The sequence below is a fragment of the Condylura cristata genome, unplaced genomic scaffold (genome assembly GCF_000260355.1).
Source record: "Condylura cristata isolate star-nosed mole 26May11 unplaced genomic scaffold, ConCri1.0 scaffold00007, whole genome shotgun sequence".
Classification (NCBI taxonomy): Eukaryota; Metazoa; Chordata; class Mammalia; order Eulipotyphla; family Talpidae; genus Condylura; species Condylura cristata.
In genome coordinates, this window is record NW_004567108.1 from 49,200,464 (window position 1) to 49,215,339 (window position 14,876).

Consider the following 14,876-nt stretch of genomic DNA (forward strand, 5'->3'; position numbering starts at 1 on the left):
CATTTTTGGAAAAGCAATTGAATACAGTGACGTAGAAAAAGCAAGTTGCAAAGCGATTAAGTCTAAGATCCCATTTCTGTAGGAAGATTCTCAGCGACAAACTATCCATAAGTACACACGTATGTATGGATGTAAATGCATTGAAAAGGGTCTAAGGAGACTTTTGTGTTGGGATAACGGATGAAGGGGACTGCCTTTGGACATAGTATATTTCTGAGATATTTAACATTCTTATAGGACAAAATCTATATAATTCAAAGAAGCCTGCTCTTGGGCAGCGTGGCTATCACTTTTTTCCCTTCGCTAGGTACTTGCTTAGACACTCCTCACTGTTCCTCTTACAACCTAACTGCAAGACAGGAGAGTCATGAAAAGTTATTTCGCATTAGTCCTTCTGTCCTTCCTCACTTCCGTCTCCTCTTCTTAGGGATCTTTCCTACTGGCATTTGCGGAGAAGTCTTCCTCATGGCCCTGCTCAAATCTATCTACAAAACACACTCTCAAAGACAAAACCCTGAAGATTAGTAAATTAGGCACAAACGCTGCAAAATTTGAATTAGACATTATTTCTAAAACATAGCTGATAAAAATCAAGATAAAATATTTACAGGGTGTTTATTTTCTCCTAGGAAGAGGCTCCATAGTGTTTCTATCAGTATAGCCACAGGTTGTTAAATATTTTTCAAGGTTAGATTTTGATTTTGAAATGATTTATACAAAATCATTAGAATGATACAAAGAATTTCATCTCTTTCACACCCACCTTCCACAAATATTAGAGCTGTCTGAAGCCAAATGTTAGCTAATCTAACCACCGCATAACCAGTGATCATAACCAGGAAATTAACATCACTACTATTCTATTAACTAATCTGAAGATATCATTAAAATTTCCACAATTATCTTTTTTTTTGATCTAGATTTCAATCCAAGATCTCACAATACACTTGTCAAAACTACTCAGTTTCTTTTGATCAGTGACAGTTTCTTGTTTTTTCTTTAATGACTGACATCTTTGAAGAATACTGTGGGACAAAATTTGTTAAATGTCTTTTCTCATTATTAAATCCAGGTTATGCATTTTTGACAAAAATACCACAAAAAGTGAGTGATGTGCCCTTCTCATGGCAGGAGGTGCAATATGTCAATGTGTCATTAATGGTGACACTAGCTGATCAGGTTAGGGTGGTTTTTTCAAAGAAAAGTTATGATTTTCTTTTGCTTTTGATTAAGGGAGAGAGGCAAATAGCCCAATGGCACACTCAGCATTCTTTGCATCCCAGTTGCAACAGTTAGTGCTGTGGTGTTTGCTCAAATGTGATTTTTCTGGCTTTTATCATCTGAGGATGTGTTCTAATCTAAATATTTAATATTTTTAAAGAGATATTTTTCTACTTTACAGCAGAGGAAAAGGCATTTGGAGTTTCTGTAAAATGCTGGGGAATTAGTAACTTTTATGAATTACAAGTGTATTTACATAGTCGCATTCTAAAAAGAATAAATCACTGTCCTAGTATTCCTAAGAACCTGAACCCTAAAATCCCAGTTTACATGAGTTTATGAGCTCATTAACTGAATTGGTTTTATTACTCTCATATTTGTGTCTGTTATAACCATAAATGTAAAATGGTATTTAAAAATAGAACACAGATAAAGTTAATACTTGCAATGCATTGCTAATTTTAGTTGGTATTTGTAAGAATGATCATTTAAGTTAACAATACAGCAGACTCATCCAATGATATTTCACTTTATTTGCAGTGCTTGCTGAAAGGATTTACTGGAATGAGTACTGCATTGAACACATTACAGAGAAGGTAGAATTTTTGTGGGTGAGATTTAGAGATCTTTTAATCCAAGTGTTATTATTTGACTATGGAGGATTTTGATAAATCTCATTTGATAAGTTGCACTGTGCAACATTTCTCCTAACTCCTATGATTAGAGCTGGAAAACTGGTCTAAGGTTAGCCCTAGTCTTATTATTATTGTTTTGCTTTTAATATTAAGGAGAGCAGGTTTTTAGCTCTTCAAAAAATTTTAAATCACTGCCTCTTTGGAGTACCTGACCCCTATGAAACATTTCCCCAGAAAAAATGGGCAAACCCACAGATTGCGCACATTAGAGCAAAAGCAATCCAATGTGAAATGGGGGCTAGGGTGAGAGGTAAGGGGGGAGGAGAAGTCTGCTGCCCAGCTCTAGCTCTCGGAGGTTTCCCAGTTCCCCTCCTGCCATCTGGTATAGTTCACCTCTTGGCAGCACGGTGGGCAGCTGAGGCCACACAGCTCAATGGCTCTGTCATTTCTCTCCAGCTTCCTCCCTCAATCCGCAATATCATTCTCTTTATTACTTGGCCTGTGGTCTGCCAAGTTTTCTTACTGCTTGTTATCATGTCCTCCCTAGCACTGGCTCTTTCACCTTTCTCACCAACGTCCTGTTGGGAAGAGAGCTCAGAAGCTCCAGTGAGAGAACCTGACCATTCCCAAATGGCTAGAGCAGAGAAGACTTTTTGGAATAAAAACGTCATTGCCCCCTTTCTCATTAACGTAGCTTTGCTACGTTTGCCTGCCTGTTTGACGATGGAACAAGAAACGAACACGTTGGGGCAACTCACTCAGAGCCAGTAGCTTACACACAGGAGCCAGTAACCATCACTAACAATGGTGAGATTGTCTGAAGGTTACTGCACAGCTCCGACCCCTGGAATGCAGAATGGGGTTGGAGAAAAAGAAGTAGGCACAGAGGAAAAGGGATCAGGACTCGTTATTATGAAGCCCTTTTTGTCTTTGAGAACAGGAAAGAACGTTAACTCCAGAAACCCGCTTCTTCGCCCGCCAACCCCGGGCTTCCAGCTTGTGTGGCCTGCCTGGGGCGCCAGGCTGAGCTCAGGCCCGCCAAGGCTCGCGGCAAACCTTGGCGCTCCAAGACCCGCCTCGGCGACTAAAGGCCGCGGGCGTCTGGGCGCCAGCGCCAGAGTGGGGGGGCAGAGGCGGGGCGGCGGCTAGGCACGGGGAATCCCTCCAGCCTACAGCGTCTTGGGAGGACCAGCCAATGAGAAGCCCCGGAGGGGAATTCCCGCTCTGACTGCCGCCCCCCGGCTTTTAAATCTGTACCCTGGGGAACGCTGTCCAGGACCTATGGGAGAAGTGGGGAAGCGTGGGCTGGGGGTGAAAATACAATGATCCTGGGGGACGAGACTCTAGAGATTTGGAGGTAGGCGTCCAAGCTGGATTAGATCTGGGGAAAATCCAGAGGACAAACTCCTGGTAGGACCAAGTTCTCGGGATGGAGTGGAAACTGGAGCGCGCAGCCCCGCGCAGGATCCGGACCGAAGAGGAGATGCTGTGGGTGAGTCACATCCTCGTTCCAGCTCCCCGAAGGACCGTCTGTAACCCTTGTTTAGGACCAAGTCGCAGAACAAAACTGTGAACCCTGATCTGTATTTTGAGTTCAGCATTTAATTATAGCCTGGAGGTGTTTGGTTGCTTAAAAAGAGAGAGAAAAGAGCGACAGCCTCTGACAGGCTGAGGACCAAGAAACTTTCCACACCGAACATGACTTTCCCAAGTTTATCTCTTTGTTTTATCTGTATTTTCAAAGGAGAATGTCATGCGGGTGCTCGCCAAAGATATGAAGAAGAAAAGTCAAGTTTCTCCCAAGGTGAGTGTCTACTGTTTGCTCTAGTTCTCTTAATTCTGATCTTGAACAAAGTAATTCTTGCTAAAGAAGTCATCTGTTGGAAGTATGGGCCGGTTTAAAAATAAGAAAAATTTAAAGTCTCTTACCAGTAACTACAGAATAAATGATATGCTAAAAATTATTCTGCAAGGAACTGAAAGTTCTTGACAAATACTGGTAGTCGTTTGTTTCTGAATGGTGCTTTCTAGTTTTTGCCTCAACAGGAAAGGATGACTTATGGATGTGTCAGGTAGACCGCGCATTACTCGCTGACAGTTAATAAAATTGACAGCTCCACGCCCTCTGTTACATACGAAAGGGAAATGGCGCCATCTTGTGGATAATGAGAAATGGCATATTTCTTGGCCGTTAATGCTTTTTCTTCTCCAAAGTCTGAATCCAAAGGCTATAAACTTTTCTTGTAATCAGTGTAAAAATAAAGAAAATCTAAATATTTTCTCATTTTCCCCAAATACACATCCCTCATAAACTTTAATCTCGCACTGTCACCATCCACCTCCCTTCTCTCTCTATGCTTAGTTTCTACTCCTTTAACTTCAAAGATTCAAATCCATCACCGTTTTAAAAGATTTTTCTATATCTTCAAAATTTTCTATATTTAAGTGGCGGTGGAGTAGATTGAATACAGAATAAAATGGTTGAAGTCTTTTATAGTGGGCAAAAATTAATGACATTTAAGCCCCTAAATTTCCTAAAAATGTTTTCTCCCTTTATCTGCAGCTCTGTCTTATGCCCAGCTTATGTATTACTATGAGTTCTAGCTATTTTACTGCTATCTACTGATACGTGACTTTCTTTGGCCAGCAAATAGTAATTGAAATAGAAGTAAGTAATAAGAAAAAAATATGTACAACCTTGCTAATTCATTGGTACTATAATAACATTTTTATATTTAAGTCATTTTTCAGAAAATTCAAGTGTAAGTATTCTGAAGGTTTTAAAAATTTTTGACTGTTAAAATGCTGGTTTTATTTTTTATAGTCTTTAGTCTTGGAGACTTCATGGGCCTTGAAAAGCAGCAGTGACCTGAGTCATGTAGGCAGTGTATTGTTAGCTGGCTGCTTTGGGTTAATTCTGCAGCCACGACTACCCTGCCATTTGATTCTGGATCTATTCTTCTTGATAGTGAAGGGCACTGACGACCTGTGTGTGATGAGTTGGCAGTGTATTGTTAGCTGGTTGACTGTGGAGTGGCATCAGCTAACATGCAACTGCTATCTTATTGCATGTACAATGAACATCAGTGTCTATTTAAATCTGCAAGTAATTTATGTGTATTTGTACTTTTTGTTATGAACCAGAGCACCATTTATCACAATACTTATTGTTGCTATTCAGTTAATCAATTATAATGCAGTAGACAGCTTATGGCTTATAGTGGTTAAAAACTATTACAATTTTAAAAATTTCAAGCAATATTTTGGAGTCTTCAGTGCTTGTAGGCAGTATTATTTTTTTAAAGACTTATTTATTTATACAGAACTGGGGTACAGGCCAGAGGCTCAGGGGCGATGAGAGGATTCAACGGAGCAGAATAGGTTGACTGATGAAGTACATTGCTGAGGGGGAGTAGTGGGCGGGTCAAGAGAGGTTTGCCCCACGATGTGGATCAAGTCTCCCCCATTGAACTAGTGCTGAAGTGGCTCAGGCTAGCTTCATAGTGCTGTGCTTTAACCCATTGCACCAGAATTTTTTAACATAAAACTTATGTACTATTTTTTAAATTTTATTTTATAGCAGTTTATTTTTACATCATGTTGTACTTTTTTTTTCCACCTCAGTTGTAATCCCCGCGGGTTTCCCATCACCATGTCACCAGTGTGCCATCACCATAATCCCGTGCACTTCCCTCCCCTCCCCCCCCCCGTTTTTTATCCCATTCCCCACTCCACCCCCACAAAATGTCTCCGGTATATGGCTGTTCATTATTCTTGTTATTTTCTCGCCTGGTCCATTATACTCCTGCTATGAGCGAAACCATCCGGTATCTTTCTTTCTCTTTCTGCCTTATCTCAGTAAGCATGATCTTTTCCAGCTTATATATACTTATTTTTTTAACTTAAAATTTGGAATATAATGACACTTTGGAGTGGAATGAAAAGCCTAAAATATTCCCCCAATTTTCAACCAGTCTTTTCTATCCTTTTTGGATGACCAGTTTGTTAATATGACATTCGAGTAGCACTCTCTAACCTTGTTTGTGTACCTACCAAAGAGAAGTCGAACTCATGCGGAAGTGACTTTAGCTTCTTAGTGCTGTGCTTTAGCCACTGTGCCACCAGGGAGGGCCCACAGAGAAATATTTTAAAATTATTTTATTGAGTTAACATTGGTTTCCAACATGGTCAGTGGTTTAGGGGAATAGATGTATGTTATATCCCACGCCCACCACCAAAGCACCCATAGACACTCATAAGATATGTGGTAGAAAGCATGAGATTTAGCTTGTGAGTTGGAAAGAATATGATTTTAAACAGTCTGATTTTATTTTCTTATTCTCTCAGAGGCCATTTTGACCGTGGAGCAGTGTCAGATGTGCTGGGCCCCAGCGTGCAGGGCACGGATGTGGGTGTTTGTAACAAGTCCTCTGAACTGACACTGCGGTCTGGTCACTTGTCACACCCCAAATGTGCCAGGAGGAATGTGTTACACTCTCTACTGAAAAGTTATTGTGAAATGATTCCTATGCTGACATTATATAAACCTTTTTAGAATAGTGGGTTAATAGATGCCTACTTAATTTAATTCCAGGCATTTTGCTTCTTTCAAATCTCATCTGCCTTTTGTCATTCCATTTCAGCACCTTTGTATTTAAGATTTCCAGGTAAATATTGTTTCCATTCGTTCTTAAGCCTAAATTTCAACGTTATCTTCTTCAGAAAGACACTTGTTGATAACAATAAAACGTACTAAATTTAGAAGCTTTGGCTTTTGTGTTTTAATTTTTTAAAACTAAAGTGACATAAAAGGCCAATATTAACACAATACGGGGTACCTATTCATAGCTGTTCTTCTGATCCATATAGAGAGACAGAGACAGAGAATGGTTGAAGTTCAAAAAGAAAATGTTCCCATAACAGTGGGATGGAAAGGTGATCTACCCTTGTGATGCTAAAGAAAGAGAAGAGGGGAAAGTTTGAAAAAGAGGAGGGGAGCTCTGTTGAGGGGGGTGTTTTCTTTGGGGGCAGTTACCATGTGTTCCCTGGTGCTGGAGGTGTAATGCTCCCCCTCCTTGCCCTCCGAAGGGCCTCTGATTCCTCACTGCTCTTTAGTCCTGCCCAGAAGAGAATGCTTCACTCAGCAAGGTGTGACCTGAAGAGTTCAGCTGGAAAAGGCAAAGAGGAGAGTGGGAAAGAGTGTGATGTTTTGGTTTCTAGGTATAATAGTTACTAGAATTTTATTATTCCATGGGTTAGAAGAAAGCCCATGATTAAATCTTGTCGGAGCATACTCTTATCAGTTCCACCTAAACATGTACTTTTTCTGTCAAAAGAAAACTATGAATCAAAATGGTATTTTGTGCAGGGATCAATCATTTTTTTGTTCACATGAGGGCATCTTTTGAAACAGTTAATATATTAAAGGAATAAATATAATTTCTTTCCTCCCTCCTTTCCCTTTCTTCCTCCCTAATTTCTTTCCTTCCTTTATTATTAGAGTATTTACCTACATAAGATTCTTTGGGACAATCATTTAGAACATTAGATTTTAGAGTGAGCACTCATACTTTCAGCAGCTTCTCATAATGTAGTAACTGCATATACTTTATTTCTTATAACCTGTCAACATATATTTATAACAAAAAAAAAAAGGGTACATGTGATAATGGTTTTGCCCTAGATTTTTCTCTTGGGAGATTCCTATGAAAAGCAATTTTTAAGAATTTTGGTGTATTGGAATGAGCTTGTCCTGGTTTATGAGAACTCATTGGTAAAATCTCACAAATTTGGTGTCAGTTACTCAATAAATGATAGATTGAAATTGGCATGTAAGTGCACCTACACCATGGAGACTGGCAAACAATACATAGTAAGATTTCCAAGAATTGGTTGTTAAGCATTTACTGGTCACCTATGTGTATACACTATATAGATTAGTTATTGAGAATTATATATTTGGACATATACACAGACTAAATAGTTATTAAACATTTCCAGAAACAAAGCACAAATCTCAGGGTAAATTCAGATTTACTCCATTCTCTAACATGACCGTTGCCTCTGCCATGAGAAGATGGCCCCAAGTTAGTATGAAGGGCTCCTCTCCACTTTCCAAAGAAATCAAAACTTCAGGTCATGATTTATTATTGACCATTTGATTTTGCTCCTTTGTCACAAGGACAGCAGTCAGAAATCCATTGATGTGATGGCTGCTTAACTTTTGTTGTACTCAGTTCAGGCAGCCAGTAGCTGTCTGTTCCAGACTTTTTGATGGCAAGATAGGGAAGATTATGCTGGATTCAAGAAAGATGCAATTTTTTCTCAGTTTGCCTGATGATTCATACGAGACATTGAGTTAGTTAGCAGCATGTCAGCAACAGCTCTGCTCCTTTCAGACTGTAGACCGACGGTTACAGAACCATGTGTGGGTATGGCTATGTATACTTTCAAATCCCCACTTGCCTTCCCGGCACATCCACGGGAAAGAGACTCAAGCACATTTTAGTGACCACTATACGTTGAATAATGTAACCATCCTCGGAGATATGTAAGTGAAACCCCATTTCGTATAGTTTGGGAGTGTCCGGGGCTTTGGGCAGATGGCCATCCAAAGCATGTCACCAGGACAGTCCTGATTGTCCCTCAGAACAGCACTCTGCTCTCCACCTGGCAGTGGGGTCTGTTTAGCCTGTGTAGGGCTGGTATGCACAAGTGTGTTCACACTCCAAAGGTGGGCTCATAAGAACACCCTGTCGTAAAGACATATCCTGTGGCCCTGGAATGAGTCATGGGAACCCCAAGAGGAAGTTACATGGCAAGAGCATAGCACCCCAGAAGCCACCCAGAGGGGTTACCCTGAACCAGAATTTTGCCCAAGGCTCAGCATTCAAATAGTTGATAAACTTCTAGGGCAAAATTGCTAAAGACAGATTCATTAGGTGGGCTCTTGAACAACCTCTGTGAGTCCTGACTCCTGACCACTTGAAACAGCATGCTTCATTGACTTTTAGAGATGGAAGGTTTGACTCCCCTCAATTTACAGAGGAGGAAATGGAAGAGTAAGCAAGGGACTGGCTGAGTTGTGCTGCTGGGGAGAGGCAGAAGCAGGTTTGCTGACACACTGACCTAGCTTTCCTGGTTAGTGTGTAAATCCTCTTGTCCCCCTGTACCCTTTCAGTAATATTACTAAATACATCTAGAGCTGGGTGGTTGGACATGAACTTGAACAGAAGATACTCCAGGAAACATTTTTGGTTACTCGACGAACTTTAAACAACGCAGAAACATATATTGGGGTGGCATTACTGATTTCACCATTAAAAAAATTTCACCAGATCAGAACTTGGGAGCCAAGTCACAGCTACTTATCTAGACTGGGTTGTTGTTCTCAGGCAAATTTTACAGACTGTATTTTCATATTTCCTCTCCCCAATCTTCCTATTTTATTACTTTATAAAGTGAATACATATTTTGTGGAGTGATAACTAACCATCACTAAATTGGGAGGTTGTTTTATTGGCCAATAACTATAAGACCAACACAAAATGATTGTAGGAGAGAAAAATATGACTGTGTCAGAGATTCAGTGATTGCATTTTAGTGTTTGTGCAATTGCAATCACTCCCATTTTTACATTTGACTATTTGTGGACAAAATTCATATTACTTTAGCCTTCAGAATGATGCAACATTGAATTCTTTCAAAATGGTTAGCCTAGTGTGAATATACTAGCAAGCAAAATTAAACTATAAGGTCTTTTACCTACACGTAGGATTTTCATTTAGAAATAAGACTGACTCAGTCACTAATATTCTATTTATGGAACTGGAATTGCTTCTGGAAAATAACTGAGAACTATTAAAAATGGAGATATTTCAAATATTATAATACCATTTACAAATGGCTATTTTGCCAGATGTAATAAAACATATGATAAATCTGTACTTAAAAAAATAAAAACAACAAAATCCTGTACAAGAAGCAACAAAAATATATAAAGACTTGATCAATAGTTCACTTTTCAATGTTTATTTTGTGTTTTATCACAACAAAATATCCATTTGCATTTAGTTGCTCCAGAAATTTCACTTACACACAAAGATGCTGAATCTAAACAGTTGTCAAGTGTGTTGGTATTTCCAGAAACACATTAAAAAAATGGCAAGTTAAACAAGAGGTTACTGAAACCCTTCAGGGATTGTGTATTCAGATTTCATGTGGTCAGATGAGGTTTTTTATGTATTTCATTTTTAAAAGATTTATTGATTTATGCATACAGAACTGGGGTATAGGCCAGAGTGCAGGAGCAGTGAGGAGATTCACCAGACGCAGAGTGGGGAGCAGAAATGGTAGATCAAATAATTACACTGCTGAGGGGAGCAGTGGGTGGGTCAGCTCCCTAGATGGGGATTGAACTTGCGCTGAGGTGGCTGCAGCAAGCTTCACAGTGCTGTACTTTAACCTGCTGTGTCACCAGGGAGGACCCCATGTATTTCATTTTGTTTTTGTGACTATCTTTTATCTCTGCTAACCCCATCTCTATCCTGGGGTCATCATTACACTAGTAGAAAGATAACAACAACAACAACAAAATCATCCTTTAATTGTCAGAATGTTTAAAATGGGGCCATACCTTCATGGAGACATTTCTCTATTCTGAAAAATAGAGGATTATAAAAATAGAGCCACATTAGAATGACTCAAGGACATTCTCATAGATCCTCTTTCTTTTTTATGATCATTTGTCTAACCAGAGCTGCTATCTCAGGCCTGATGACTTCAATGGACTCCTCTGGCCTCCAGGACTTCACAACTTGACCCTCAGGGTTGACCAAATACTTCCAAAAATTCCATCTTGGCTCCTTTTTTGAAGAATCTGAAATATAAGTATATATATTTTATGAGCAGAATGTTATTCTTTGTCAAGTTTTTTTATTTACTAGTATCTGCGTAAGTGACAACTTAAGAACCAGTTTTTATAATTGTTAAAATGTCAGAAACAAAAGCCAAAGAACAAAACATCCAAATAAATCAAAACTCAAGATTTAAGTAGCCAGCTCTCTATATCCTTGGTGACTTCATTGATGATTCTACTAGTCTGGAGTCATGAAATCTAGCAGTGGTTTATTTGAGATTTTTTGATTTAAACAAAATTTACCTTGTCACTAACAAAAAATGTTTGGTTTATTAGCATTTTTAGAGATAAAGTGCTGATCTGAAGAGCCTTGGTAGTAAGAATATGAATTTTCATATATATCTACATTTTTAATATTGCTACATATTACATAGCTGAAAATGGATTGAAAGAACTTCTAAATAATCTTAACTGAGAAATTATAGTATTATTTTGATACATGAGAAATGTAGATCCCCAGCCCTATTTATATTGCTAGGATTTATGTGCATGTTATTGAGTAACAGAAAAATATAATAGTTAAACTTGTCAAGTACCTACTATGTGTTTAGTAATGTATGCTCAGTGCTTACAATGGAATCTGTCACTTAATCTTTCCAGCAACCAGTATGAGGTGGATATTACTATTATCCCTATTTTGGAGATGAGAAAAATGGCAGCTGCTAGTGAGTGGTAGAATTTGGACCTATATCCTGACCTTCCTATGCCAGATCTCATGCTCATGTTCTTAATCTTTGGACTCTATCACCTTCACAGGGGAGACAGCACAACTAGATTATAGGAGCAAGATGACAAATTAATTTCTGTGCATGGGGGGCGGAGTTCAGGTGTGTGTGGAGCATCCAGTCAGAGGGGCAGCTGGATTTATGTATTGGGGCTTAGAGAGCTCACAGAGGGAATTGGGATAGAATAAGAAGAAACCATGCAGATGGTGGCAGAGTCCCGAGCGTCAGCAGAGTTAAGAGTAGTTGAAAAAGAGGATCCTGCAAAGGAGAAAGAGAAGGGCCAGTGTGGAAGTCCTGGTAGTGTTTCCTGCCAGGTGTAGGAGACACGGAGCAAGAAGCTAGATCCAGTGATGGAGGACAGAGACAGACACAGGAAGCAGAGAATCCAGTGAACTATTCTTTCAAAATCTGGGATGAAGTAGGCTGAAAGAACACACTGCCAAAGTTTTAAAATGTGGGGAATACTTTGCTTTATGCTGGGCAAAGTCCAATGAGGGAATATAGGTTACAGATAACAAAAAAGTAGCTTCACATTAATTATGCCAAACATTTAAATTTATTTCACTATGAGAAAGTTGTATGGCTGATTAGGTCAAACATAAATGACTTGGCATGAGCATCATATTATTACAAACAAGCCTTCTTAAAACCATTTTGAAAAATAGCTCTTTGAAAAAGCGCAAGACTCTGGCTCATGTAACATCTTTGTGTGGATTAGAAAAAGAGAAAAGCTTCCAGTGGGTTTGGGCCCTCAGTACATGCCCCTGGCCTGTGTGTCAGTCCCCACTCACCCAACGCTTAGTTTAGTCAACAACCTGTACACCTAGACAGAGAGCTCCTGTGCTGGCCACACACTCAACTACTGCCCACTTTGGCCTGTATTAAAAAGATTGAGTTTTTGTAATCTTTGTATTGGAAGCTTCATCTAATTCAGTAAAATCTTAAATCCCTGTTATCTTTTTGATTACACAAAGTAAGTGGAGTTTGGGAAGTCTTTGTAGTGACAAAGAGGAAGAATTTAAACATGACAGTGGCTAAGTATTTGGCTGCAAAAATTGAGGGCTGATTAGTTCAAGGCTATGTGTATGAGCTTTTCTCTCCTCAGGGTAGCCTAGAAATAAAAGAATAAATACCAGCAACTAGAGTTGCTGTTTATGGTATTGTGATTCTGTCTTCACTCTTAAATATCATAGGACATCATTAGCTGGTTTGTTGGGTTGGAAGTTTGATGCCCATGGAAGCCCCAGTTATATTAAACAGGGACTGAGGATATTAGCTATATAAGTGAGATGGGAAAACATTAACTCAACATCCTTTAGGACAGTGCTTGGCACACAGTGTTAGAGCATAAATATTTTTTATTAACATACTTAATTCTTCTACTGATAGCCTTATTTTTTAAATAAAGAAAACGCACAGAGAAGTTAAGTCACTGTGCCTGAATACATGCAGCAAAAGCAACAGAGCAGAGCTCTGAAATCAGCCTGCATGCTTAGAACTACCTCACTACCGTTATGCTAACTGATGTTGGAAAATATTTAGAATTTTGTAGCAAGTTTAAAAGTAAAAATAGTCTAATGCTGAGCTCCTCCCCAAAATCAAGTTATGCTTGGATTTTAGCATAAAATCTGGCCAATGAAGATATTATTCCCCCTTGAGGATAATATTGCCTGTAAGTATGGCCACATAAAATTAACCACAGAGATTTGTTTAATAATATTCAGCAATACTCATGAGCAATATGTAGTTTCAATAACAAGGAGGGGCATTTCTCCAAGTACTAGTTAAATGAGAAAAGAACTGAGATATTTTGTGAAAAAAATCATGACCGCACTTAAAGTCTTTAGGAAAGTGATCATAAGAAAAAATTCATTGTAGTAGATTTATTTTGCCATCCAAGAAATTAAGACACTGATTTCAGGAAAGCATAACTTTTAAAAGTTACAAAGGATGAGGTTCTGGCTTTTTGATAGTTTTATAAAAACTTCCCGCTAAAACATTTTGGTTTTCCATTAAAACATTTTAAATGACATAAAACATGGTTATGACATATGTGTTTTAAAACACCAAAACAACCAGAAACATTAAATTTGTGAGGCAAGGGAGATATTTACCAACAAGAAATCTAAAGGCAGGTTCTGCTTCAGATCCTAGAATCTTAATCTTGTGGAAGATGGGGAATGTTACTCCGAAGTTATTTCTTGCAAAAGATTCTACTTCCTTGCTTGGGCGGGGCTCCGAGTCTCCAAACTGATTGCATGGAAAAGCCAAGACGCTGAAGTGGAACGGTCCAAACTCTTTGTGCAGTTCCTGGAGTGCTAAGTAATTTCTGTCTGTGAGTTGGCAGTCACTAGCCACGTTTACAACTAGTGAAACCTCCCGGAAAAAGAAAAAAACCCAACCGGAAAGTGAAGTAAATAAAAGATGAAAAGAAATTCTGCAAGTAGTTAAAATCCTAAACCATTTGGGGGAAATACAACCCTTGATAGAGCTGATTATTTCATAGTTTCAGACATACCCAATTTTACTGAAAATTATAACCCTTGAGTTAAGACCCTGTAAGATCACTACATCCACAAAGCATCGAATACTCACAAACGTTTCTTTTTAAGTAAAAGATCATAAGATGATCACTGATAGAGTGCTCTTTAATGTTAGATCTTGAAGTTAGTACTTTTATTAATATGGATTCCCGCGTTCACATTACTAACGATAAGAAATTGCTGAACAAAGAATGAATATACTAGGCTTATTAAAACATTTCAAAGAAAATAATCAGAATTTATCAGTTAGATATATATTAACTGAGAACTCTTAAGGGTTAAAGTAGCATACTAATCTTCATTTGAACGATAAATTATAACATGATCATTTAACAGTAAAAGCTTGATTCTAGTAAGAAAATAAACAGAATATGGACAAACATTAAGCATAAAAATCAGAAGATGCAACTTACTCTGCCTTTGAACTTTTCCAGAGAAACCGGTCTTCCTTTTGCATCTTTCACTTCAAAGGCATAAAAGCTGTTGATTTTAGGTTTCAGGAATTTTAATTGTAAAAGAAATAACATTACTGTGCAGAGAACCATAGACAGCAAAACTGCAAATACCTTTGCTTTGGGCCCTGAACATCTTAAAGGGTGAGCTGTAAGAGGCTCCATTTTGGATGATTCTGGGGGCAGTCTCAGCAGGCTGGAATTTGAGGCGGAGCTGAAACTTGAAACTGGCTCAGTTTAACGGAAAACCAGGCAGGACTAACAGGCTCTTTTCACTGCTAAGGAATAGAAAACTCCTTAGGTGGGTAATAGAGTGAAGCTCGTGAATGAAGTAAGCTGCTCTAAAAATTCCAGCGTATTTATGATGTCAGCTGCAATTTTTT

The 14,876-nt window shown here is 38.7% G+C and overlaps 2 protein-coding genes across 4 annotated transcripts in view; one reads left to right on the plus strand and one right to left on the minus strand.

The window, feature by feature from the left end:
* The first annotated feature begins 3,285 nt into the window (after positions 1-3,285).
* The window catches only part of CDC20B (cell division cycle 20B), a 33,537-nt gene continuing 21,946 nt past the window's right edge, over positions 3,286-14,876 (plus strand). Inside the window, exons 1-2 of the mRNA XM_004678464.1 lie at positions 3,286-3,348; positions 3,601-3,660. Coding sequence (XP_004678521.1) covers positions 3,286-3,348; positions 3,601-3,660 — 123 coding nt within the window. The remainder of the gene's footprint in view (positions 3,349-3,600; positions 3,661-14,876) is intronic.
* GPX8 (glutathione peroxidase 8 (putative)) lies at positions 10,298-14,666 on the minus strand. Of its 3 annotated transcripts, none has more exons than XM_012721785.1 (3): positions 14,608-14,666; positions 13,613-13,874; positions 10,298-10,734 (listed from the first exon to the last, which is right to left on the minus strand). In XM_012721785.1, the coding sequence occupies exons 1-3, from the start codon at positions 14,656-14,658 to the stop codon at positions 10,571-10,573; spliced, it is 477 nt and encodes a 158-aa protein (XP_012577239.1). In that variant the 5' UTR covers positions 14,659-14,666; the 3' UTR covers positions 10,298-10,570. The 3 variants fall into 3 exon arrangements, with proteins under 3 accessions (XP_012577239.1, XP_004678379.1, XP_012577240.1); XM_004678322.2 differs by having other exon boundaries at positions 14,455-14,658; XM_012721786.1 differs by lacking the exon at positions 13,613-13,874 and having other exon boundaries at positions 10,569-10,734; positions 14,455-14,658.

Excerpts from the sequence above, each read along its gene's own strand:
- GPX8 (XM_004678322.2), bottom strand. The coding sequence starts at position 14,658 with ATGGAGCCTCTTACAGCTCACCCTTTAAGATGTTCAGGGCCCAAAGCA. Across the intron at positions 13,875-14,454 it reads TGGAAAAGTTCAAAGGCAGA|GTTTCACTAGTTGTAAACGT; the intron begins GTAAGTTGCATC and ends TTTTTCCGGGAG. Across the intron at positions 10,735-13,612 it reads TGCCTTTAGATTTCTTGTTG|ATTCTTCAAAAAAGGAGCCA; the intron begins GTAAATATCTCC and ends CTTATATTTCAG.